The sequence below is a fragment of the Gymnodraco acuticeps genome, unplaced genomic scaffold (genome assembly GCF_902827175.1).
Source record: "Gymnodraco acuticeps unplaced genomic scaffold, fGymAcu1.1, whole genome shotgun sequence".
Classification (NCBI taxonomy): Eukaryota; Metazoa; Chordata; class Actinopteri; order Perciformes; family Bathydraconidae; genus Gymnodraco; species Gymnodraco acuticeps.
In genome coordinates this window covers 2,297,967-2,324,344 of record NW_022990295.1, presented here as the reverse complement: position 1 = coordinate 2,324,344, position 26,378 = coordinate 2,297,967, and the positions used below count along the sequence as shown (strand labels likewise).

General features: G+C 43.4%; 1 protein-coding gene across 1 annotated transcript in view; it reads right to left on the bottom strand.

Moving 5' to 3' along the window:
• Positions 1–2,401: 2,401 nt before the first annotated feature.
• LOC117549904 (connector enhancer of kinase suppressor of ras 3-like) overlaps positions 2,402–26,378 on the bottom strand; it is a 34,659-nt gene continuing 10,682 nt past the window's right edge. Inside the window, 13 exon segments of the mRNA XM_034222031.1 lie at positions 2,402–3,668; positions 4,189–4,275; positions 4,378–4,571; positions 5,482–5,513; positions 5,515–5,607; positions 7,310–7,456; positions 7,572–7,640; positions 8,259–8,318; positions 8,508–8,627; positions 9,382–9,423; positions 12,832–12,919; positions 14,291–14,493; positions 19,046–19,209. Of these exon segments, the coding sequence (XP_034077922.1) occupies positions 3,367–3,668; positions 4,189–4,275; positions 4,378–4,571; positions 5,482–5,513; positions 5,515–5,607; positions 7,310–7,456; positions 7,572–7,640; positions 8,259–8,318; positions 8,508–8,627; positions 9,382–9,423; positions 12,832–12,919; positions 14,291–14,493; positions 19,046–19,209 (1,601 nt within the window). The 3' untranslated portion in view covers positions 2,402–3,366.

Here is a 26,378-nt window from a genome sequence, read left to right as displayed (position 1 = left end):
TTTGACACTTGATTAAATCCGCCGTCAATCAACCCTCGCCTGCATCAGTGTCGCACGTTTATGAACCTACACCAGCGATGAGTCAACTGCGTATCTGCAAGAACTACAATAGCATCTCTCTATATATCATACATGTGAGTAATGTGTTTTGATGGAGCGTGCAGCAAACAGGATGCCATGTGTTTGTGTTTGGCTCTCAGAATAGAACTGCCAGGGAGGGCAGCAGGCTGGGTATTGTGCGAGAGGTTTAGTCATCAATCACGGTGTTAATGTGGGGAGTCACACCTCCTCGGGCCCTACATCCAAGACCAGAGAAGATACAGGTGCCACTGATGATGAAATTGCAATCCTCGCCATATTTCGCAGAAGGATGCTGTTATTTATAGTTAGAAGAGTCAGGGTTTGGTCATAACAGTGACATTTCTAAGGATTGTGCAGCGTGTGAAGGTGTCTGGATGGACTCATTGGTGTGTGGGAACCGGTCCTGAGAGATAACAATGTCTCCAAAAACACAAATATAATAATAAAAAAAAAAAAAACAAGGCTATAAAATGATTAACCATCCAAACAGTGGTGAAATGTTGGCACTTCAACAAAATATCCATTAACTCTTCTGAAGAGGTATGATAACGTTGAGATTACTACGTGTTTTAATACTTTCATCATTGTTAACTTAAGCCGATAAGACACGTTTAACGATTCTTTGCTCTGATAAGATAAGGAAATCTATTTTTATTCTTGGTGTAGGAAATCAGTTTCAATAATGTTTAATAAGGCCACAAGCAAAAATGGACTAAGATTATTGAATATCCTGGCATTAAACAACTGATATACCACAACTCTTGGATATTAACTTTAAAGTTTTTACCTTACAGCTGCATCTGTTTCTCTCTCTGTTTCCTGAATGAATCTCAGCCTGGTCATCTATAACATATTTTCCCTGATGATAAAAGCAGCCCACCCTGCGGCTTGTTTTAAAAAGATTCCACGGCCCGCTAACTGTCACTCCCTGTAGGAAAATTAGACCCACCCTGTTCTTAGGTTTCTCTATTGGCCCATAAACTATAAAACACTGCATTTAAATGTGTTTTTGTGTGTGTGGTAGAGAGTGAGGAACTTACCGGTTGAGGAAGTCACTGCTAGAGTGCCAGTCAGGTCCCTGCGATACATAAAGATTGACGTTAACGCATGTTGGAGACCAATCTTGTATAGTTGCACTGAAAGCCTCAGTTTGATTAAAATACGCAAAAATTCCCTCAGGAATGCTGTTGATCATTCTAAGATTGTTCTGTTGGTTTTGCTTATCCTAATCATTCAACATACACTCTCGAACTCAAATTATCTGTCACACTGCAGCGTCTTATCTAGCAGGCAGCTAAATTGTAAATGTGTAAGTTGTAAATGTGGCCTTCAATTCACATTACAAACTATATACTTGTTTTGCTAATTATGTGTCGTTTCATGTCTTAATAGGAAAAAAGGAAATGGAGAACACAACATTCTTTGCATTCAAATGTCGTTTTTGATCAAATAACAAACAATATTCCACATGCATATACAAGCCATAATTCATTCCCATGTGACCGTTCAGGATGTGCAGGCATGACATGTTAGTGGTTAGTAAACTTAGCAGTGGGTTAAACAGAGTGCAGGTAGTATTTAGGCAGACCACAAGTTTTCAGAACGTGCAAATTAGTGAAGGACCGCAGGCGACTATGGCTCAGCAAGCTCGGGCAGAGCGAGACACGAGGAAGAAGAAGAAGTGGATAGATAAGAAAAGCCCATCTCCAAAAAAAGTCATGCACAGAGAAACAGGCAAAGGGGGAAAGAGGGGGGGGGATGTTTTCGACAGCAGTCAGGTCTTCGGTTCCATGATGCAAAGCTGCTGATCTTTCCCCAGGCAAACACTTCTTCAAAATCAATGAAAACGGCCAAAGCTTGTCAGTAACCCTAACCTGGCTTTTAAATGTTTAAAAAGCAACATATGTGCAGGAATAAGATCCCCCGATGAAAAAACCTGCTTTGACCATATGGTCCCCCAGCTGGAAGTTACATTTCATCAAAGAGGGAGGTAGTTGCATAAGCATCACCATCTGAGACAGAGAGAAAGGTAACTCGACATTGGCTATCCTGTTTCACCGCATGCTTAAAAACCCCAAGAGGGTTCATCTCAAAATGTCAAAGCAGGTTAGAAGCCTGCCACTTCAATACTTTGGTCCTGAAGGTTAATAATGACTTGGGCTGCCCTCACTGACAGTGTTATTATAAAATATGGCACTTCTGTGATACTTAAACAACACAGTTTTTAGGATATAATAACATCCTGCATGCTACATTCATTGTAGTTACACGTTAAGCAGAAATTCCACACCCAATGGTAAAATAAAGACAATACAAATGATCACTGACATGAACTGCAATTTTTAATAAAAGGCTATTCAAAACTTACAAAAGGCAGTTAAAGCAACAACAGACACTTCTTCCCTGTTTAAAAAAATAATAATACTGTCATTCTGTCTCTTGTGATCAGTCAGAAAATAGAAGGCCGTTACACCAGTGTGTCAAAAAAGACATTGGCTTAAAAAGACCATTTATTACTGTCAACCAGCGGTATGTGTAGGCCCTTCAGGTGGGTCATTTCAGAGTCAACTGAGAACACAGGATATACAAGTTTACTGAAATGGAGTGCATAGCTTTAAAACCAGCACAAATATTTGCTAGTATAAACATCCTTTTTACCAACCAATTCAGCATCGTCAACTAAAGTGACCATTAAATCCTCTCTGAAGTGTGTGCATAGCTTACAAGAGGCAACCTTTGGTAGAGGGTAATGTAACCAACTCACAAAAGTGTCATTTGAGAAAGAAAAAAAGGGACATGGTTGAGTTAAAGCAGTATTACTAACAAAATATGCTGTATTCTTATAACTTATTTATGCAAATGAAATCAAAATAGCTGACGAAATATCAGGCAAGTATTAAATAACGGTACCAGAGAGCATTACAAGTGAAACATGACATAGCTTAATATGTACAGAGGAGACCGTAGACAGCACAAAAGGCGTGAGTGTCCTAAACCTGAACAAACTGTGTCTTCTTGAGGCAGAGATGGGACTTGTAGTCAGAGACGAGGAGGGTTGTAGGCAGTGTTAAAGGGGTGATGATGTAATGTAGTACTACAAAAGCAGGTTTGGTTGAGGAGTAGTAGTTGGTAGTAGTAGTAGTTACACCAGGGAAATATGGAGGTTTGGGGGAGAGAGGAGTGTGAGAAAAAGCCCAAAGCTGTTCAAAAAAAAAAACAGCTGGATTTAAAAAAAGGCACTGAGGAAGGACAATAGACAGGAAGCCCCGGACAGGAAGCGCATCATCAGTGAGTCAATAGCTTAAGCCGCATGATCCAACTGACCAGTAGGGAGCGATCTGCTGTGGCACGCTTGGAGGCGGGGCCTACGGGGGTCTTTTTCAGGTCCTCCTGGTAGGGGATGGTGGCGCTGTTGTGGAGGTCTGAGTTGGAGAAGTAGCGGCTGCCCCTGATGTGGTCCACTCTGACCAGGTGACGCTCCCCCGCAGGCCTGTAGGGGGGGGACACCGAGGGGGACACCGAGGGGGCCTCCTCTGCGATGGTGGGGATCCTCTCGTTGCTCAGGTATCTGTGGAGGAGGTCTTCACCTGAGGCACAGAGACAACCAGAAGTCAGATTGATACCACTCAGATCTGTCATTCAATATGGTACTGAAGATAGCAGCTAATTAGCCTAGTTTAGCATAAAGACAGGAACCGACTAGCCTGGCTCTGTGAATTTAAATAATGTACAATTAACTCAAGCATATTTAAACATCTTTTATGAGATGCATCTTATGGTCAAGGAAGCTCCGTCTATACATAGACACGTTTTTATAATTGGTTGTAAATGTACCATTATTAGCGATAAATATGTAATAATCTTGATTCTGGCCTGTTAAATGTTCCCAAATGTCACATCAGTAGAGTAATGAGTGTATTGTGCCATGTTTTGTAGCTTTATTGTTCATTATCTGTATGGAACACGAGTGTAAAAAGAGTTCAAAAAGTGTCAAACCACAAATATGTAATCCTTAAGAAGTTATACGTTTTGGGGGTATACAAGGTATCTTCATTTCTATGGAATTATAGTGGTTTTGCATCAAAGTGAAAGCATGCTTGTCAATACCTTTCCTTCCCTGTGTCCAGGGCTTAGCGTAGGGGTCTACCACACCCAGGCAGGTATCCACTGGCATGGAGAGGGGCCGGGGCTTCCCTGGAGACAAGAGTTTAACATTGCATTCATTTAATATCGTATTTATTCATTATCCACTGTTGGAAAGTTTTGGAGATTTGAAGGTTAGAAATGATGACTGACCACGCGAGGGCTTGTGCTCCCGCAGTCTGCTCTGGATCACGTTGGCCTCGATGGGACAGCCGAAGCTCAGCTTGTCGTATTCTGCGATGCTGCAGTGCCTCATCCTCTCCTGGTCCAGGTAGGAGTTTGGAGACTCAGAGCCCTTTGGTCTTTTACTGACACTGATGCTGCTGAAGGTTTCTGTCCTCCCCTCTCTGTGTGGAGAAACACATGCTCATTCATTCATTACACCACACCTTCACACTCCACAGTTGGCAGCATAACACCATTAGGATGGTTTGTAAGCAGAATTATGTTATGCGTCTCAATAAATATGATGTGCTAGAAACAAATACATTTAGGTAGGACTGAATCGTTTCAGGAGTTGTTCATGTAGTTGATTTTCAATTTCTACATTTTTATTTAGCTACGCTAATATAATAACTATCATGCTATTTGTGGAAAAAGCTTCCTGCGGTGGCTGCGTAGGATTGTTTCTGACTTTTAAGATGTCCAATAAGTCCAGAGCATCAAAAAGTCAACATTTATAGAAAAAATAAACATAACAATGTTTTTACATCATTCCATATGTGTTGACTTTGAGCATTTCCAAAACTAAATATTCACTGCATTCAAATAATGGTTTGCTCTGGCTTGATGAGGTACAGACCTGTATTAACAGTCCGACCTAGCAGCAACCTAACAGAAGCATAAATTATATTTATATTACAAAAGAAAGGGTTGATGATGCCTCGAAATCTGACAACAGACATTCAAAGCTTCATTTAAAAAGGCTCAATAGAAACGTTGAAGTGAGTGTGACCACGTTCTGCTCTCTTCCTGGAGGTGGAAGATGAAACAGCCGTTGCGTAAGAACTATGGGGGGACTGGTGGGAGGGCAGTGGGCTGAAGACAAGCTGAACACAATGTGCTGTAGGAGGTGAGGGAGGGGAGGTGATCACGAGTCCGGGACACACTCGTTCTACATCTGATGTGTGGTGAGGAAATGTGGCAAGGGTTGACTGTATAGTGGACATGTTTGGAGTTGATTCATGGATTATTTCTTATGCTGCAACTTTAGAACTCAACGTATTAAATACAACTAAAGCTTATGGGACAGCTTACCGTGGGGTGTAAGGCATTGGAGGAGGGGGGGGGGATGTACAGGTTCAGGATGGCCGGCTTCTCCTTCTTGGCGGACCCGTTGGCCGAGCCGCAGGGAGATTGGGTTCTGATCAAGGAGGAATTGTTCTGAAAAAATAAACATCAATATCAGTTTACAGTTAAAAACAAATTAAGTCACTGCTTTCCGTTTCTTCAGACTAAATAGGACTTGCTGGCAACTAGGAGGAGTTGACCACATGTGGTGAGACGTTTAAGTGCTTGTGTGCGAGTAAAAACCTTCTTGTTTGAGGTGGAAAGATTGTAAGTGAAGTCCAAAATAGCCCGCGAGACATGCACTTAAAAAAAGTACTCATTTACCACAGTTATGTTTTCCAACACTCAACAACATTGTGCTCTTGAATAGAGAACTAAATGATACTTCTGAAGTAGTCGATGTGATAAATAAATGACAAACTAAACATCAGATTTGGCATCTCATGAATAATTTCCCTCCTTTATTTTCTAAATAGCTCCCATGTGAACACATTATACAGTATTACAAAGCCAATGTCCTTCATTCCTGAATCAGGGTGTATGATTTGTCTCCACTCTGTCCTTATTATCGCAGATAGAGATGTCTAACTCTGATAACCTTGACTGCTTGTTAAAACAGGATGCTGGCAATGATGTTGACATTAGTGTTGAGAGGCTCTTTGTTGTTTTGAGAAACCCACTCTTGTCTGATATCTCCTCATCTTGCCTTCTCCGGCTACACATGATAAGACAAAACCAGAGGCTGACATGTTGGTAGTCTTGGTTAACAATGGGCTCATTGTCTGCTTGTCTGTTAAAGGGGACTCAGGTGCAAGAGATGCGGTTAAAAGCTAAGTTGAGCCTAATGTGTTCACGAGGGAGGAGAGCAAATTGGATTATAGTCACATAACCTTATTAGCCCAATATTTATCAGCGAACCTTGACTTAGTTTCGAACAATAGACATTTGGAGTGTTTGCTTTTTGTAAAAAAAAAAAGACGGAGGGTGAACCCAAATAACATGAATCACCGCCCATTACCCATTGTCTATGGGATGGAAACATATGGGCTCTTTTTAATAAGTCAGAAACAATCTAACCAGGCTACACTACTTCAAGAGGCCCCATCATACTTTTTGGGATGTCCCTTTCCTGTAGTGTGTTATATAGGTTTTCTTTTTCATGTCAATGGTCAGCAAAGGCTAAAAGAAATCAAATTCACACCAGAGGGAGTTTCTCTCCACCCCGAAACGGCTCCATTGGACTCTTGTTAAATTATGTGACATAATGACATCACTACGTAACACACTTCTATTGGCTAGCCCTCTAACATATTTTACGTGATAGGCTAAGGGAGGACGTCTCTAAGCGGATGACCAATTAAAACAGAGCCGGCCAGCTAACGAACCAGAGCAGACTGGGCTCTGGTTTCAGACAGAGGGTGAAAAGAGGTGTAGAAGAAGTATGAGAAAAATAAAGACCTTTTTGATTAATAAAGCATCTAAACATGTCACAGTAGAGGCACACACAATACAAATATGAACCTGGAAATGAGCACAATAGGGCCCCTTTAAAGGCTGGCAGCTTTATCTCTTAGACTTAATGACATCACAGGACTTTGTTTGCCTCGCGGTTGTGCATGAAGGACAACTCAATGTTCTATTCAGTGGAGCCGGCAGCACTCTCAGGGTGGCTCTGTGTCACTTGTCTGAACTTGCTGGTTTAGAAAACAACTCCCTCAAAAGCTGATAATTGGCACAGGCTTCTGTTGATCGCACATGATGACAGCAGGAAGTCTGTGTGCTTGTGTGCATGTACCTGTGGTACTGCGGGCTTCCAGCGCATGTTCTTGAGCGGGGCGGGGGTGAAACCTGTTGGGCCCGTGGGCCTCTTCTTAAGGAGTAGGGCCACACCTTTTGGGTCCTCCCGCAGTTTGACAACCAGGTACTTCAGCTGCCAGCCCACCTGGTTCATTGGAACAAACACAACAATTCTTCTTTAATATTCATAGTGTGTGCTCAAATTGACAAAATGCACGGTTAAATATAAAGATATACAAGGAGAAAAAAGAAACACTTACCACTGTCTGATGGTTGACCTGGATCACCTCATCGCCAGCATGGATCTTCCTAGAGAGGTCTGCAGGTGACTGAATAACAAACATAGTAAAGGTCAAACACCTGCTGCTAACGCATTACTATTTACAAAACTGATGAAATTGGAGCTACTTTATTTTGATTCCAACTGCCTCTAACGTATTTTATTCAACAGGTTCAATTCGTGAGAAAAACAAAAACACCCTCTGCGTGTATGAATATGAGATTAATTGTTTTTCATGTCACACGGATGTCAAACGTGATAAACTAGTGATGATTCAGGTCCTGATTCACGATTACGGACCGTGGCAGTGATGCTGTGTGTTAGTCACTGACTGGTTGTTTCCGTGTGGGAAAAAGGTAGGACTTTCTTTTTTTGTGGAGGCTGTTTGTTTCTTCACTCCGGTACAGTCATAGGTAAATACCACAAACAATTCCCTTCACGGATGAGTAGTTCTCAACTCCTTCGGATAAGTAAGTGTGCTCTCAGAAAGAGAATATGAAGAGGAGGAGGAGGTGTTTTTTCAGTATGAGAAGCTTGGTCTTAAGATTAATGTGAAATAATATAGGGATTTCTAAGTTGGTCATTTCAAATGAGAAAAGACACATGACAAAGAATGGGCTACTTCCTCATTCTGGGGCTGAAACGGTCTTGAGGTCAGCATACTCACATGTTCTGTGGTTCCTGTGATGACATGCAACCCATCGTACGTAGACTTGATGTACATCCCCTAGGGAAAAAGAAAACCCACATTTTTCAGTTAAGACATAATATTCCCAAAGGGAGAGAAATGTATGACATGATATGTGAGGGTCACAATTTGACACACATTCCCAGCCTGCCTCCATATGGCCGACATTTGATTTAGGGTGGAAACAAAAAATGAGGAAGACAAATAAAATCTCCCAGCATTCCTTACCAGGCCCTCTCCCGGTTTGATATCGTTCAGCTGGACCTCATCCAGGCAGGCTGACTGGCTCATGAGGGGGTCAGAGGTGGTTCTCACAGTCTGATCGCAGATGTTGTTCAGAATCTTCGACTGCAGAGGAAAAAGCATCAGTGAATAAAATAAGTAGTGCCTAATAAACGTATTACGGTGATTACAAGCTGTGTTCTAAATATTCTATTGTGTGTGTGCCTTGTGTGTTGTACAGGTTGGAACAAGTCTTGTTACACTGCTACTCGTAACACATAGCACTTATCCTTCAGCACCCTGTATACATGCCTCTGTGTGTATGTTCCCATTTAGTGCTAGGCTAAATGGGAAAAACAAGAGGGGACCATTGGTGTGCGATTAAGTGGAAGAAGTAGCGCACACACACAACAATGAAATCAGTCCTTTGCACACCGCCCTTCTTTCTGCCTTGTTCTTTGCTTGTTTTAACTGTTGCCATCATAACAGGGGTCTTTTTCTGTGATGTTCACTCTTGCAATTTGTATGGACAATTTATATAAAATGAGCATGAAACAAAAGAGGACGTTGGCTCTAATATGGACTTTATTTGGGTTGTCTGGGAGAGAGACGGAGTGCTAGAGGAAGCTTAGCATTAGCCCAAGGGGTCTGGCGAGTGTCAGGAACAGGAAGTAGTGATTGATGGCCGGGGGCGTGTTAGAGTCGCCTCCTCTGTTGGCAATCCTTTAGACCCGTCTGCTGCATTCAGTCAGAAAACGGACCTTGCTACTCTGAGTAAAGGAGAGGTTTACCCAAACGATCTAGCAGACTGTTTCCCCCCTGTGTAGAAACTTGAGGATCTCATGTAGTTTATATTAGGACAGAGATAGAGTATACTTACAACTTCCAGGATCTTCTCTTCCATCTCGTAAACACTGCAATCCTGTAACACAGCACACAGTGATGACAGATTAGGAGTGTGAGCAGTAAACAACAGCACACAGGAAGAGGTTATTCAATGGATGGAGACAGAGAGAAGAAAGTATAGGGGTTGGGTAAAAACGATATGAGCATTCCAGATATAGAACTGAGGAAAATGGAGAACGGCCTCAAATAAACAGCTTTTAGATTTAAACGACCTCTCTTTCTGGGGGAGGCTGTAATTGCAGTGATTCAGTACGTAAATACCATACTAACGCTCATTTAGTAACAATGTGCAGATGACACGGTGGGAAACATTGGGTCAAAACATATAATGATGTTCAGAAAGCCCTCATCCAAAGCGCTTAGGTTTTCCGCAAGTGTTTGGATGCATTGCTGCTTTCCACGGTGGAAAGTGGAGGGAAAAATTGAGGCTTCTCGTAGTCAGAAAGACACAGTAGCTGCCATCAAGGATACATTCTGTAAAGTCAGCTGAGAGACTGAGCGTTGTCACTTCCGAGGGTCCGCACACAGCACTCTTTAGACTGCAGCTGGACAGGCCACAGCTGAGGCAACAGCCTCCCCTGACAACTGTGTTGTTGGTGCTGAAAGGGCCCCTGGTTAGGCCGAGGCAGGAGGGGGGGGGGGGTTCACAGTGCATGTGGGGGGCCATGCTTATTTACGAAATTGTCTCTATGCTGGGAAAGCCCCGACGGAGGCCACGGATCAAAACACAGGTGAAATGCTTCTGTCAAAACTGAGAGAGCTCCGAACATCTGCTTCAAGTGTCTGATATTTGTAGAGCCCTCACAGCCACAAGCCTTTGTGGAGGCAAAATAAAGGGCTACTGGTGTTGTGGACCTCGCAGTATTAGTGACATGCACAGGCATGTGCCAAGTACAAAGCCAGCTCTGTTGCTCTTTGTGAATTCATTGTGCAGACGGCGGATGGGGGTCGAGCAAGTTTTTCCATATTTCCATAGCGGGCGAAAGGTGAGCGTCTGCTTTCAGACGCACTTGGCTTGTCATACTGTTAGTTTGCATTGACAGGATTAGCATGACTGTCTGTGGCCCTGAGCGATGGCCTCACATCAAAGCGGGGTGCATCCCGGTTTTGGAAGGCTTTTAAAGTATCATACATGAGGGGAAAGTTGAAATCCAATACTAACATTGAAAAACAAACAAGGTTCCATTTAACGTATTTGTCCCAAACTCATGTTTCCTGAATTAAGTTCCTGAAGGCAGCCAAGAACATATGGTGGTTAAAGAAAGAATTTGGCTATACTTGCGTAAACATGTAACTGCATATTTCTTTTAGAGACTGGCCCATGTTTGGATGACTACACTCTTGACCGTGCCAAGAGGGATGGGATAAAAATACATATTTAGAGGCCGTGAAATGTATCATTATGTGCTGCAGACATGGCTTGGCATATCTCCCATTAAACCTTTTAACATTTATGGGACATGCCTCAGGTTTCATAGTTCCATCAAATAATGTGAATACAATCGCGGATAATGCTTCTAAGATCTGTTCATGATACCCAAATGAATCCCATATCTTTGTCCAGTCCTTTTAGTAGAGAGGAGCCAGATCGTAAGTAAGCGCTGAGAGAGGCAGAGGGACAATTCCCTGGGTGTGCTGATCCCTTACGTTATGGACTTGATCCCACAGCCGGTGTGGATCAGATGACTGTGTGCTGCTCTCCAGGCCTTTGATCTGCCAACAGAGAGGATTTGCATGGACGGGCAATGAAGTGGCCGAGAGAGAGTGGTGCTGGCACATTGCGGGTGATGGGAGAGAAGCTGCCTTTACACCACTGGAGTTAAACAAAGACCAGGCCTTCTGACCTGGCCTACATCATGCAATCTCTGTTGTTATCGTTAGAAAATAAAGAGATAGAAAACTTCATCTCTGAGCCAACAATTCTGTAGTGGGAAGTGCTGATAAAAGACACGGGGGATTGATGAAAAAATGCGCTCTTTGAGTGAGAATGACCTCCACGCTGACAGGTCAGCCAAGACGGCGTGATGCGTTCACGGTTTTATGGCCGTGTCCCATTGTGCATGTACACATAGGCTTCATTCAGGCAGAACACATAAATTGTGTGATCTGAAAAGCCCTAATTCTTGGCTGAAGTTCATGAACGAGCCGGGCAAGCCTCGCGCCGTCCTCCCCCGTCATAAAACTAACCACTGTGGCAGTCTCCTGCACAACCTGTTTTATTAACCAGGCGCGTATAGACTCTGGCCTACATGTTTTGAATAACAAATGGAGTCTACATGGTCCACATCTATATAAAAAAAGAAGGAGTCAATAGTCTTCTATAAGCGTCCTCATCAGTGTTTCTGCAGTTACATACTTAGCCGTTAGCTAGTTTGAGGATACCAGAGGACCAAACAGCATCCCTCCTCCAGTTGTTGCAGGAAACTAATCTCCAGTCTTACTAGACTCTTTCAGCACCTATCAGGAGTTTATTCTACACCATAACCTCCCCACTTCACATGGCAGTGTGGGAAATGTAAACCCCCCACTACTTCTCCTGGATGACCATGACCGGGACACCCAGAGTAAATCACCAGAGGCGCTGAAATCCCAGACTCTGGTGTGGAAATAGGCACTCTGGGAAAGGAATTTATTTTGATGCAATAACCCTCTAAAAAATGACACCTGCAGTCCCAGCAGCCACTTTCACTGGCACTGTAAAATGAGTGGCTTAAGTCAAACCCTTTAGGGAGAACATATTGTACATACAAGGCTTTGACACTAAAGAAAAGGCCAATCACAAGCCCCCTTTGTTAAAGACATGTATGACCGACTTTTACAGGTTGTCTGATAATAACAGAACACGACATCCAACTGTCTCGTGATGCAATGCTTGAGCAATGCTCCGCAGAAAGTGGCGAATATAGTGGATGTATGTCGGTTTTAACCGTCTATCTGGCAGTCAGATGGACCACCTCCTCATCCCCACATAAACCTATAAACAGGAAGTGCTTTTAGACAGTTTGGTCTCCCACTGTGAGCGTCTTGGAGAAGCAAAAATGTGAACCACATGGCTGACGGAGAACGGCAGCCTGGGGAATGTTGGCAGCCACCTTTAAGAGCACCAGTGGGTTTTATGAAACTGGGAACATAAAAGTGACGGTTACCATTAAATGTCCCCGCACTGGGGGTCTCCTCATTAGCCAGCGTGAGGAGCGAAAAGAGCCCAAGAAAAACATTTGCAATAATGTGCTCGGAGTGCTGGCTTCAGGCTCGTGCCATGGATGCCAGACCACATTTCTCATAACTCTCTTCTCTTTACACTTTATCTTGCATGTCTGTGCCCCGTGGTCGGTATGTGCTCAGTGGGAAAACCTATTGTGTGTGTGTGCTTCCCAGGGACTAGCTAGTGCACATGTGCTGCTGAGCTAACTAGCGTGCAGACCTGTTGAACTGTGGTGGTGAGCTCCAGGCACAGCTGAATGATCTTGTTCTTGGTGGCTGTGAAGTCGCTGATCCCTGTAAGAGGCGTCCTGCAAGCAGACAAAGAAGGAAAGGGAGAACATTAGGGACAAGAGAAGGACTGCAGAGTTGGGTTGAGATTCAGTCATTCAAACCGCAAAGCCGTGACAGCATGTGACAACAATGTTAGATATTTATTGCCACACTCAGTGGTAGTGTTATTACTCAAACATAAAAGCTCTGACAATGTTCATTTTTAAACAACACCGTCAGAGAGGTATTAGTTTAATTATGTGTTTATTACTGAGAATGTGTTGTAGTTAGCAGTGGATTACAATAAACTATAGAGAGGCTTTTCTGATATTTTGCCCAACTCAATTAAAACATGACGAAGAATATTTTACAAAAATCTAAATGTAATACAGTCCTGTACAACACCACCACTAACTAGGACTTAGTAATATACAGTATACTGCCAAGTACGTGGGTTAAACTCCAGAACCCAAAGAACATTTCAGGGAATGTCATCCCCTCTATCTCCCCCTTTGAACTCTGAATCTCCAATTAAGGCACTCTCGGGCCAAAAAGTCTTTAAAAACAACAAACTATGACTTGAGTAATTAACACTTCTCTAAAAGTTTGAACACAAATTGGCCATGTAAAGCTTCATTAAGAAAGAACACGTGGCAGAGCTCTTGCACTATAATGAATTAGACTATATGTATTTTGTAAAGTGTGCAGAAAGAATACGTCTCCTGTGATTTACTGCAGAGTCAGCTATAAGCTACTTACACTATACTTTATAATAGACTCAGTGAACCTTGGTCTGATTGCAGTGTCTGGGTGACTGACTTGTAACTCAAGAATGTCACCTTTCTGGCGCCATTGTATCTCCTTTAGTGTCTCTTTTCCCCCTAACATCAATCCCCTGATCAACAATAAACAAAATAACATGATCTATACGCAGCATAAGCACATTGACTAACTTTAGCTTTAAACACCTTTAGACTCTGTTTGCTGCGTCCATCTCACAACTGCCATTTAAATCATGACATCATTTTCCCGCTTTAGCCTAGTGTCCCACAAAGAGAGAAGCTTAATTGTCAGCCAGCTAACATTAAATCCTGGCAAACTGCTTAATAACATGCGGTGCTTTTATGGTGTGATGTGGAGCAGTTCACCAGGAGAGCACAGGGGACTCTTCCAACTTCAGCTGCAAAGCAGACGTAGCATTTCTTCTTTTCAAACTGTATGTAGTGTTCATTACATTCTCTATATGTGACAGACGGGTGAGATGGGAAGGGGTTTCTTTCGAACAGCTAGGAGAACATTACAATATACAGAAAAATGTTTAGGGGGTCGAGATTCCCGTTCCTTCTCTACAATCCATTGAGGCTCATTTATTGTTGGAAGAAAAATGACCTGTATTTCTAAGTTTTTACCTGTCGAGCCAAGCCAGGAGGCTCTTGGCGGCGCCGATCAGCTCCACCACAGAGGTGAGGAAGTCGTTGGGGGGCTTGCGAGAGATGCTGCCGTCGTACGCTGGGCTTTTCCTGCGGTCAGACGTGGCCATGTGTAGACTGTTGGTGGCGGCTCTCATCCTCACAACCAGATTCTTTAAGTTGTCCGTCTCTACCCCGAAGTTCTGAAATCAAAACACAATTTTTTAAGTAGGCGATACAAAGAAATAAAACACGAATTATTATATGTGAAAGGACATTTATTGGCAATAAACTGGAGATCAAAGCTCTTGTGCACAGTCCAGGCCTGGGAGCTACTTGCTGAGTGGAGTCTCCTTAACAGGAAAACATGTTGTTTCCTGTACAACCAAGAGCTGTAATCTTTTCTTTGACATATAAAATGTAAGTGCACTTGTCTGCCATGAAATTCCCCCTTCCAGTCTCAGGTTTGTTCCACGCACGTGCCATCACCTGATTCCAACCAAGCGGGGCAAAGTTTGCATTCTTTAGACGGGGTTGTTTCCTGCTTATGCATTCCTGCAATTTGTTAGGTTATTCACATGCAGGAAGCAGCAGAGCTTTATCGTCAAGGGTCACCAAGTACAGTACAGATCAGCTTTGAACTGAACTACTGCATGATACCGAGCTGCAACAATATGCATATTTTTAGGTTTGAGGGGAAGAGTGTGTGTCTGAGAGCATTAGCACTTGTCAAATATTAGAAAGGGCTTTGTTCTGTAATGTTTTGACTGGATAAAGTGGTTAGCGAACAATGTGTTGCTTAAAAGGTAAGCAGAGAGAGGGCAGGCTGGCCGCTGTCTGGGTAAATATCAGCTTACATGGTGTTGCATCGCTGCCAGCACTGCTGCTGTATGTGTGATGTGCCTGCCAGTAGCTAAATATGCTTAGCAAGGAGTAAAACAGCACGTGTTAAGGAAATAACGGAGATCTGCAAGTGGTTAGCGTCTACTTCTATTCCACTCCAAATATACAAATCATTTCCCTCAGTCACTCCAAAAGGAATCACTGCTTAACTGAACTGGTTAAACAGTAGCTGCAGGAAGAATAACTTAGACATGAGATGGATTGTTTAAACATCATAGAAGATAAGCAAACATACTCAAGGAATATAAGGTAATAAATGAAAGAAGTCATTTGGTTTGTTTTCCCGTTCAGTCCTCCACACAGTGAACGTGGAACAGTAGCACAGAGCAGTGCGAGTGTTTTCCAGATCAAATGTCTCTCCTGGCTTTTTCATTTGCTAATCACACAGCCACAGCAGCTCTGAGTGGCCCACAGATGTCCAGCGAGCTTTCGTCCCTTGCTGCCAGCTGAGCTCAAAGCCACGTCTGAGCAAAATCTGTGAACAATTCAAGCCAAATGTACATGCTTCCAGTGCCTTTTTATAGACACCAAGATAATCTAGAATCAAGATGGAAGGAGTTTTTTTTCATGCAGGCTCTAGTTGGGGCTCTTTGAAGGGACTATATACTGGGTTAAGTGTCCTCGGGAGAAATGGAGAACGGCTATCACAACACAGCACTTCCTGCCCTCGCCACAGGCATTACATGGATCTGCCTCGACTATAAAATATAGATACAAACCTCTGTAGCCTGGACAGAGACTGAGTACATGTGTGTTGCTACACTGTGCCATCTAAGGTTAAGTGTTTGGATTTACTAAAGAGACAGGTTCCCCCTTAGACAAGATGAAATACATTTTACAGCAGCTCTGTGGCTCACGAGGCTGGAGGATCTGTCATATGCTGTATGTTTAATGGCTGCTGATGCATGTGGATGTCATGTGAGCAGGGCGCTGGGGTCTGAGTACAAATAAAGAAGTGCTGGGTTTCAACACTGACTGCAGAAGACACCATGGCTTAGAAAAGTCCAGTACAAATCATTAAAATGTTCTCTCTTTGTCTCTTAGGCTATTGATCATAATGCAAATGCTATAGGTTTAAAACGCTTCAAAGGACAGCTTATGTTTGACTAAATATTTAAGATGTGTGCACATGTTTAATAATTTAAAAGAGGAAAGATCGAGTAGCAAAGTGTCACAAAGATGAATGTGACAGCAGCAACAGGAAGTGTCTGACCTCACAGTAAACAAAAAGAGAGAGAGTTGGGGAGGGTGGGGGTGTGAGAGCGTGTGGGGGTTTCGGGGGTTGGTGGCCTCTGTTTCTGTCGGTAGTAGTGACCTTGCCACAGCTAATTGAATCGGGGGCCTCACTTCCTCCCACGAGGCCTGTGGAAGACCAAGGCTTCATTCTTAATAAGGAAAGCCCAAAACTGACAAAAACGTTAAGCCGGACTGCGTCAGTGAGGGGGGAAAGGTTGCTGAGAGTCCAGCATTCCTGGCGTAAGTATAAAGGCACTACTTCGATCCTGTGTGTTAATGTCTTGATATTTTTGTTATGTTTCTGTGTGGACCCCAGGAAGTATCAGCATCAGCTAGAGGGGATCATAATAAATACAAAGTTACAAGGAGGCAGGGGGGAGGTTCAAGACACAATGTGCCAAATGCTCTGATACTAAATTGCATAAGACTGTACAGGGCATACAACACACACAGCACTACAAACACATCTTGGTAGAGGGAATAAATGTAAAATGCAATGAAAAGGCTTTACTTGGAATAACAACATCATGCTGAGGAAGCACTTTGGAGACCACATTTAAAAGGCTGCATGATAGGGAAATGACTTGAAGGTCCCATGTCATGCTTTTCTGGTTATTACCCGTTGTGTGTTATGAAGGTTTTTCTGCATGTAAACGGTCTGCAAAGTCACAAACCCTCAAAGTACACCCTGTAGCGAGTAAAACTCTAACACAGAAAATACCTGTCTATGCTGCCCCAGAACGCCTCGCTGGAGATTTCTCTTTAGTCACCTTAGCACCCCCCCCCCCCCCACCCCCCCACCTTCCTGCGTGCATTCGCGATGTCTCGCTGTAAACAGGAAACCACATCAGTAAGCCAGCTCACACTGTCAGCTCCTCGGAGCAGCGAGCCAGTGGGCGAGCTGACCAATCAGAGCACACTGGGCTCACAGGGAGGGGGGGCAGGAGCTCCAACAAGGCGTTTAGGAGAGAGAGTGAATACACATACTATACAGAGATGCTGTATGAGAAAACCATAGTTTGGAAAATTGCACAGTGTAAATCTATTCTAGTAGACCTCAACAATGGAGTTATGATCAGTAGAAATGGCCATGACATGGGACCTTTAAGAATCCAATGCCTTGAGGTCAGGGTTTAAGGGTTGAACAAAGACCTGGGCCTGGTTACAGTCATGATGAAATAAGTTATGGACCACAAGATATACCATATGGTACATATTCTGCGATGAGTAAATCTATCAAAAACAGACAAAGGCACCGATGTACGTGACAAGCGTTTCCAGATGTTTACTTAAATTGGTTACAGGTAAAGGAAAGATATTGTTAACAGGTTATCTTAGCATTTTGGAGAATACCAAACAATAGAAGAGTGTTTTGAATTGGAGGGAAGAGAATCATCAATTAATAATGTCCATGTTAAACCTGTATGCTTTCTGGTTAGACTAGTAGACAGCATATTATTCAACACCCCGACACAGAGGAGCCACACAATGATATTAATATGCAAGTTAAGTGTTAAGAGTTTGTTGCTAACCGCACACTAAATCACACATGTGCCGGCTTTATACAACCCTAGAAAAAGCCATGTATAGCTTCAATGAGCTGAGGTTGTGGATCACTCACAAATAAATCTATTTAAGACCATACAATGTGTTGTTCCAAACCCCATTTGACCTACTGCTATCAGATCAGCATCAGTGTAAAATGCAGCCTCATGTCGGGGAGGAGATATTTGACTTTTAAGTTTCCTCAGTGTCAAAAGAACCATGCCCCAACGATTCATGTTAAGGATTTTAATAGAGCACAAAGGCAGAAATGCTGACGCTGATCAAAACGCATGGACCACAATCTGGGACTTTTATGGCACAGGAAGTGATAAAACCAAATCAATCCCATCTGCTGGAAAACCTGGTTCTGTTTCAGCTGGAGCATGGAGGGTTTTCATCACTCAAGTCTCACGAGTTGAAGGCAGATATACTTTTGTTGGCAGTTCTTGTGGGAGCTATGATGATGGACAAAGATTCAGCTGGTTTGCTCAGAGTGACTAATAAGAGCCGAACAGGGGATCTACAATTAAAGCTAGAAAGATGGCTCAGGTAGGTAGAAGGCTGCAGCAGTAAGAATGACCTGCCTGACGTGTCTGTTTAAAAATAGAGACAAAATATATTTCAAGTATTTTGTATGTGGTGTACCCATGAGGGGAGAGTGGAGAGAGGCAGTTCATCTGATCTTCCAAACAGATCAAACTGTTGCTACATAACTGCCTATAATCATCTCACACAGCTTCTAACTGCCAAATTGAGCCCAATGCCCGTTTGACCCAGTCTCTCTTCTGTTTGAGTGACACTTCTGTTCCCCAATGTCCTCGGGCTGCTGTGTGTTGTGGTGACTTTACACTCTGCTGAGCTGTTTGGGAAATGATAGTCCTTCCTGCAGGATTCTTTTAGCAGTCGGACCAGAAGCTACAGGCTTGGTTTACTTAGTAGATACTTAGAGCGAAGGGAGAAGATTAGTGACCAAAAGAGAACTCTTGCTTTGTCACAAATCCTTCATAAAAGTCAATTCTACTGTATCCGGATACATATCAAGTTGCACATTCCCAGCATGTCTCTACTGACCAGAGCGCAGAGCAGATCCACCGCCTCCAGCACCAGCTCCTGGTGTCCGATCCTGGCCACGCCGAGCTCCTCCAGGTCTTGATGCGTGATCTTCAGCAGCTGCTCCCCGCTGATCTTCTCCCGCTCAAAGTTGGTCACATACTGCTGCAGGTTGTCGTCCAAACCTAAACACAGAAGGCAAATAGTCATTAGACAAACATTCAACATAGAGATCAGCGCGCAACTTTACAAAGGGTTAGTTCAACTGTCATTTGCAAGCGCGCCCTTTGTCATAATGCAAAGGCTGGAACAGACGCCACCTGAACTAATGGATCCGTCATTTGTATTAGCATGTGTGCATGTGAGTGTGTATGTACAGTGCAGACAAGGAACAGGTGGGACTGCTATCTTCGCTAGACAAACACAATATAAACAGAGTGACGGTTGAGACCTTTAAGTCTGTTGGCTGGTTAAACAATGGATGGCTATATTTGTGAGTGCATGTGTGTGTGTGTGTGTGTGTGTTTCAATAAACCAGTGCCAGGGGCCGCCTCTTGCTACTATTTGGAGCACCAAGAACAAATGTCATAGACCGTTACACCAGCAACTGCTCTGCTCATTAAACACACAAGGATATGACTCTCGTGGCTTTAGCGTCCTCTTATACAGTAGATGACAGTATAAAGCCATAAAGAAACATGCCCTCCCTATCTAGCAATGTTTCCCTCAGTGGGTCTAGGAGTGTTGAGACAACATAGTTGAGAACAAGTGTTGGTTTGTGTGTGAGTCCAGCGATGGGTGTAGCAGTAAATGCCATCTTTCTCCCCATCAAAGAGTGCACAGAGAGGGGGCAGCTGCAGATACATGGCCCTGCGCCCTGCTTTAATGAAAGACCTGTCAGCTGGAATACACAGTCAATCCCTCTGAGCGTAACTCACACACACAGCCTTACATATAATATTCTCCAGTGTGTAACAGGGTTTGGCCGATCCATTTAAGTGAGCCGTTCAAGTAACACAAATATTCACTTTTATGGGAGAATGTAACTCAACAGCAGCCAAATAAAATGTAGGACATGTAGCTGCGAGTGAAGTCTCACTGGGTGTGTTCTCTGGTCACCGAGACATTTTTGTCAATGGTTCCAAATGTCTTCATTCCTCTGTGACACTCAGTCTAAACACGTGTTGCAAAGGGTATGCGGAGAAGGTGATACTGCATGTGTGTGCGGGTGTGTTTATGTGTGTGCCATGGTAGGGGAAATGATGACCGAACAAGATTCGACTGCATGTTTCAGAGCACAAGATTATACATAAAGACACGACCCACACTGCTTCATCTTATTATATGCATATAACCCATACAAATGTGTTTTTAAATCTATTTTCAATTAACACTGCAACACCAATCCTGTATTATACAATAATGTTTTATTCTATTGATCAGCTGATATAAAATGCACAGAAATAATACAATTAAGTCTTAGACAAACTTGTATTAGACTTCAAAAATATCCTGAAATCAACAATGATTATTTTTCTGCCGAAGTTGGCATCATTTTGACTATTTCATATGAGAAATGTATTTATGTCTCGGTTTGCTTGCCGGTTTAAGGTAGGCAAGAGTAGGAGCGTCACAACTGCACGCCACGGACACTGACCAAACGTCGCTCCTGGACGATTATGGAGTGAGAGTGTGTTGGCTAACCCTAGGGGGATCGTGTCCGTCTCTGTGGCTTCAGGCTTGATCGCCGTTCAAATGACAGTTTTAATGATCTCAATGGGAATGGTTAGCGTTTCATATGCACGCAAATAAAATAAAAATATAAGCCAACAGAATCAACCAAGACAATAAATGAAGTGCAATACTGTCTGAATCCTGACTAGACAGCTTTAGAGCATGTCTTTCACATCAGTTTATTTTCTTTCAAGTTTTTTTTTTTTTTTTTTTATCACGATAGATACGATATCTCTGAAAAAGCATATCGTGGAGACCTAATATCGTCACGACGATATATATCGTCATATCGCCCACCCCTAGGCAAGACCATTATGAAAAATCAAACTGGATTAAGCTGAAAGGCTGCGAAGAGTAAACAGACTTTAGCACAGTGCTAACAGAGCTAAACAAATAAAGAGCTGAAGCCGTTCAGTGTTTCCCACAGAATTTGATTCTATTTGTGGGGGCACCGCACCCCCCCCCCCCCCGGCTGGTTGATTCCTTGACTTTTCAGTAATGCAGCCCTCTCTGGTTATTGTTCTCTAGAAATGGACAGTAACACTTCACATCAGAAAACTTTTGAATCGTAGGCCATGGTCTCACACTTTATCCCTTCAAAGCCATTCAAATTCCATTATGCCATCAAAGTTCAACATGAGAGCATTCTACACCCTTGAGAAAATATCTGTGAGAACTCCAGTCACCTCCACAGAATCAAAGGGAAATTCCTTCATGGCTTGTTATTAACCATTAGCCTCTGCGCAAGTCAGGTCCAGTTAGGCTCATTGGATTTTTCTCATTCCTGGCGTGCTAATTCAGAAACAAGAATTGTAAGCTTAACCCCTGACTGGCCAACACCAAGGGATTGTAAGACTTTAAAGAACTGAGTGATGGCCTGAACCCACGACAACTCAAACAACCCAAACACAAACACTGGGCCAGCCTTTTACTGCCATCAGATAAACACAAAGACTTGGACCCAGAGGGGGCAACGTTTCTCCTTCCTGCTGTGTTAAAGGCATTTCCTGTAACACGGTGCCACCCTTTTTCACAAAGCAGAAGAAGAAGAAAGGGCAGAAGGGAAACTTGTGGTTCAGCTTACAATAAGTCTCGCTGAAGCTTTCACTGCATGTTTTTTAGCTTGGTTGTTCTAAAACCACACAATATCATGCAGAGTGGCTAGATATGGGAAAACAGTCTGGAAAGAAATAGTTGTAGGAATGAATCTGAACCCACTAATTGACAATGAGGGGCCCCATCCTCTCCTCAAGGTCGTTTCATTCATTGTCAAGTGTTTTTCTTCCCACATATCTTCTCTGTTATTCTACATGTCTGACTTCAGAGGGTTTCGAAATTCCAGGTCATTCTAGGGTCAAAACTAATCTGCATTAGTATTGAATTGGGACAATTTAAAGTGTGTTTACGTGCCGTAGAGAAAGACACCCACCACTTTAATGGTACCAATGATTGAGGATGGGGGGTAGATGTGTGCAACATATACACATTTTATTCTCCTACTGAATTCAGGAGGGTACCACAGCAATCTTTCCCTCTGGACTCAACCATTGACACCTTCTGAATACAAGGGGGGTGTCCTTACATTGGGGCTTATAAAACATTTATTGGGCCTGGATCAATGGCCGCTGGGGTGTGTGTATGTGTGTGAGACTATCAATTTTCATTAAAGGTAGAGTAACCAGATGGAGTGTCACGTTATTGTGAATTGAGCTGGGTGGGGGGGGGCACAAGGGAAGACTGTGTAAATGCTCTTCAAAGCCAGCAAAGGATGAAACGCTTTGGAGTTTTATGACCTCTGTGAACCGCTTGGCAAATGTGTCCGCAAATGTGTACGTACGTACACACGTGTACACACACACACACACACACACACACACACACACACACACACACACACACACACACACACACACACACACACACACACACACACACACACACACACACACACAACACACACACACACACACACACACACACCACACACACAACACACACACACACACACACACACACACACACACACACACACCACACACACACACACACCACACACACACACACCACACACACACACACACACCACACACACACACACCCACACACACACACCACACACACACACACACACACACACACACACACACACACACACACACACAACACACACACACACACACACACACACACACACACCACACACCACACACACACACACACACACACACACACACACACAGATTGACAAACATCCATTGGCCCCCAAACTTCAATGTGATTACAAATGACTGTAAAATTGACTGATATGCCACTTGTGACAAGTTATACTAAAGCATGGTACAACGTAGCAATTAACAACAAAAACATTGATCCCATTGAATAGTTAAAGTTTCCTGAATGATAAAAAGAAAACTGTAAAACACTCAATTAGTGACAGTTTATAAGATTTTAAAGTTAATATTTGTGGAATAGGGACTGAAAGTCTTATAAAAAAAGTGCGATTTGAAGATGTCACCTTGGGATCAGGGAAATCATGAAGGACAAATGAACTATATTAGGACTATGAAAAAAAAAAAGGGCAAAAATGTTCCTGTAAATATAAAACTGTTCAAACTCATCTGCAATATACCGTCGTGCAATTTACACTTTATTTTGAATTTATTTATCTGTAAACAGTACCAGCTACTTTGAAAAATGTTTTACCATGTTATACTTGTCTATCATTTGTATTTACTCATTTAGTTTTCTATTACAAATAACATGTGCCTTCTATTAACCTGCACTATACGCCTGCTGTTGTAATGGCGCACATTTCCCCATTGCAGGACAAATGAAGGAATTCTGATTCTGAACTTCATTAATGTTATAGTCTAAACAAGAAATCCAGGAATACCATTTTTAGTAAGATGATGCGCGTTCACACCGCAGTACTTTTCCCACTTTAGTTCCGAAATGTTGCGTTCACACCAAAAAAATCCAGAACTAAAATGTGTTAATGAGAACCTTTGTACCCCCTTTTCCATCCCTGCTAGAGAGCAGGGACTTTCGTGGGAGAAAAAGGTTCCTATTTCTGATTGGCTGGGCGGATTGCAAACCACGCCCCGTAAACGTAAAAAAGTTTTGTAAGGCCGCCATTTAATTATCCTCGCATTAGCATTATTAGCATTAGCCCAGCGCACAAATGCAGAGAGTCTAACTTATGGCAACACAAAAGAAAACATGGGAGCGGTGGAGATGAGGAGGTGTCGGCGGGAGTCCCAGCAGCTCCGGGGACTTCCGGCCGGGGACTTTGGGTGGCAGTATACGCCGTGAAGTGGTTTGCGGCCTGCCAGTAAACCCAAAGCAGAAGAAGAAGTGACGTCAGCGGCTTCATTTGCCTAATCCACCCCCAGGGACTTATTCCGGTGTGAACGCGATCTGTACTTAGTTCACGAGAACTAAAGAGTTCTCATGAACTAAGTTCTGATTAACCTTTGTGGGAAAAGTACTGCGGTGTGTAAGCGCCAATGGTCCGACAGTCCCAAAGATCTTCCATGCATGAGGAGGAAGAGGGCATCTGAACGAAATGTGTCTATGTCTGTGTCCGATAAACAAACACAGAATAGGAAGTGTGACTCAGTATGGCACCTGCTGTTCACTGTGGGGTCTTTCTTACCACCCACCACCTCCCATTCAGTAAACAGTTATTATGTGTAGAACAGGTTATCAAAGCAACAGTTTCGGTGTATAGTGGATGCTCGTACACACAGGCATATTTCTGGACAGCTGGGAAAGCAAGAACCCCAGATTCGGCAGTTTGGACGCAACAAGTGCAACCAGACCCTGTTGGGGGGCTCGGAGCTCTGCAGCCTACTTAAAGGCTGTGTAAGCACACATTTTTGGCAATGTAAACAACAGAACCCTTCCGCTTGCAAATGGCCGATCTATTCTCGTCATAATCTCAACATTTCCCATCTGTACAGACGCACAAAGACAGCAGATTGAGTTGAGTGTGGCCAAGTACATGTAAAATCCATTGAGTTTGTTTGGTGAAAAAGTAATAAGATCTGGTTTGTACATGAAGTTCTATACTAGTCCAGCGCTTTGTCGCATCTATGATCAATTTTGGTCAACAAAGCTTTCCATGCAGCTTTTGGTTTCCAAATTTTCCGTTCTCAGGGGTTTGATTACACACGAAAAACAGCGCACAGTCTTTCACCTCCTACAGAGAGAACCAAACAAGCTCCCTCCTCTTCACCTCCCCCATCTCTCAACCCCTCCCTGTGCTCCCAGTGGGAGTCGTAGCCACCCTGTGACACACACACATAAACAGGGACACACACAAACCAATATCCCCACTGGGGTGGCCAGTGGGATAGCTACTGGGTGTAGAATAGCAAAGCCACTGTAACTGCGCTGTCTTTATTTATCAGGCTGGCCTCCGAACCTGCAGGGAACGGTCAGGAATTTGACTCATTGTTCTCCGCTGAGCAGCCCCATTGTGGGAATTCACAGCACCCTGGTACAATGGGCTCAGGCTGGACCAGGCCGTGCTGTAATTAGAAAGAAAGAAACAAGCTCCACTCGGCGACTGCTAAGCTATACTCTAATGCATGACTTCACAGGACAACAAAGCACACACACACCCCCCCCCCACACACACACACAGCTAGCTATTCCAATGGGAACTGGGGATAGTAATCACACAATGGTGCTCTACATCTCTCCATTAAGCATGTTGTGTCCTCTGAAAACAGTGGAGCGCTACAGCTTTCTATGAGTCTATATACTCCTTAAAAGTCAGTTTAGTAGGGCAAAGATACAGTACACGTTATTGCGCCATGTTTCAAGATATGTTTCCCAAGATATTCTTGAAACTGCACCGTATAGGCTTGGATGCTGAGACTGAATATCTCCGACAGCTTAACTGGTTTTGACCCTGTGCGACCCATGTTTTAATCTTATCATTGCTTCCTGTAGCCAACAAAGAGTGTTTCACTTCATGTACCCTAATCTTAAAAACAGCCAACTACAAAATGGCAGAAACATGTCCCTAGTGGGCTTCCTAAGTGAGAAAACACAGCTGAGGTTGGTCCCTGCACAGGCAGACAAAAGCAGCCCTGTCTCTAACGGGGTGATGGACGATGACTGAAAAGGGGGTTAAAGTTCATGGGGCTGTTGTGGTTGAAGCACATCAGCAGAAGCTTTGAGCCCCAGCCCCTTGGCTCGGTTAATCCTCAACTCCAGCGGCGCACAACCCCAGTTACATTGCTGGTAACCTGTCACAATTCCAAGTTTGAGGGGGCTTTCGGGGTGGACAGGTTTGGTAGAATTGACTGGTGCGAGGTGAGAGGTGACGTCTGGAGGCGCAGCAGATCAAAGCAGAATAGCGCAGGAGGTTATGAGAAGTACTTTGGCTGTCGCATGACCTAATACATCATGACTTCTGCTCATAAACACATCTGAGCAGAGAATACAGAACAGTAGATTGAGAGAAAATAATAGATAAAGAAGACTGCTGCAGGCATAGTGAGTCTTCATCGTAAAAATACATACATCCAAACGGTTGTTGCGTAAGCTAAGGGTGTGGAGAGAAAAATAACTGAAAAACTGGTTGTCTGGAGTCACTGAGTCTACAACT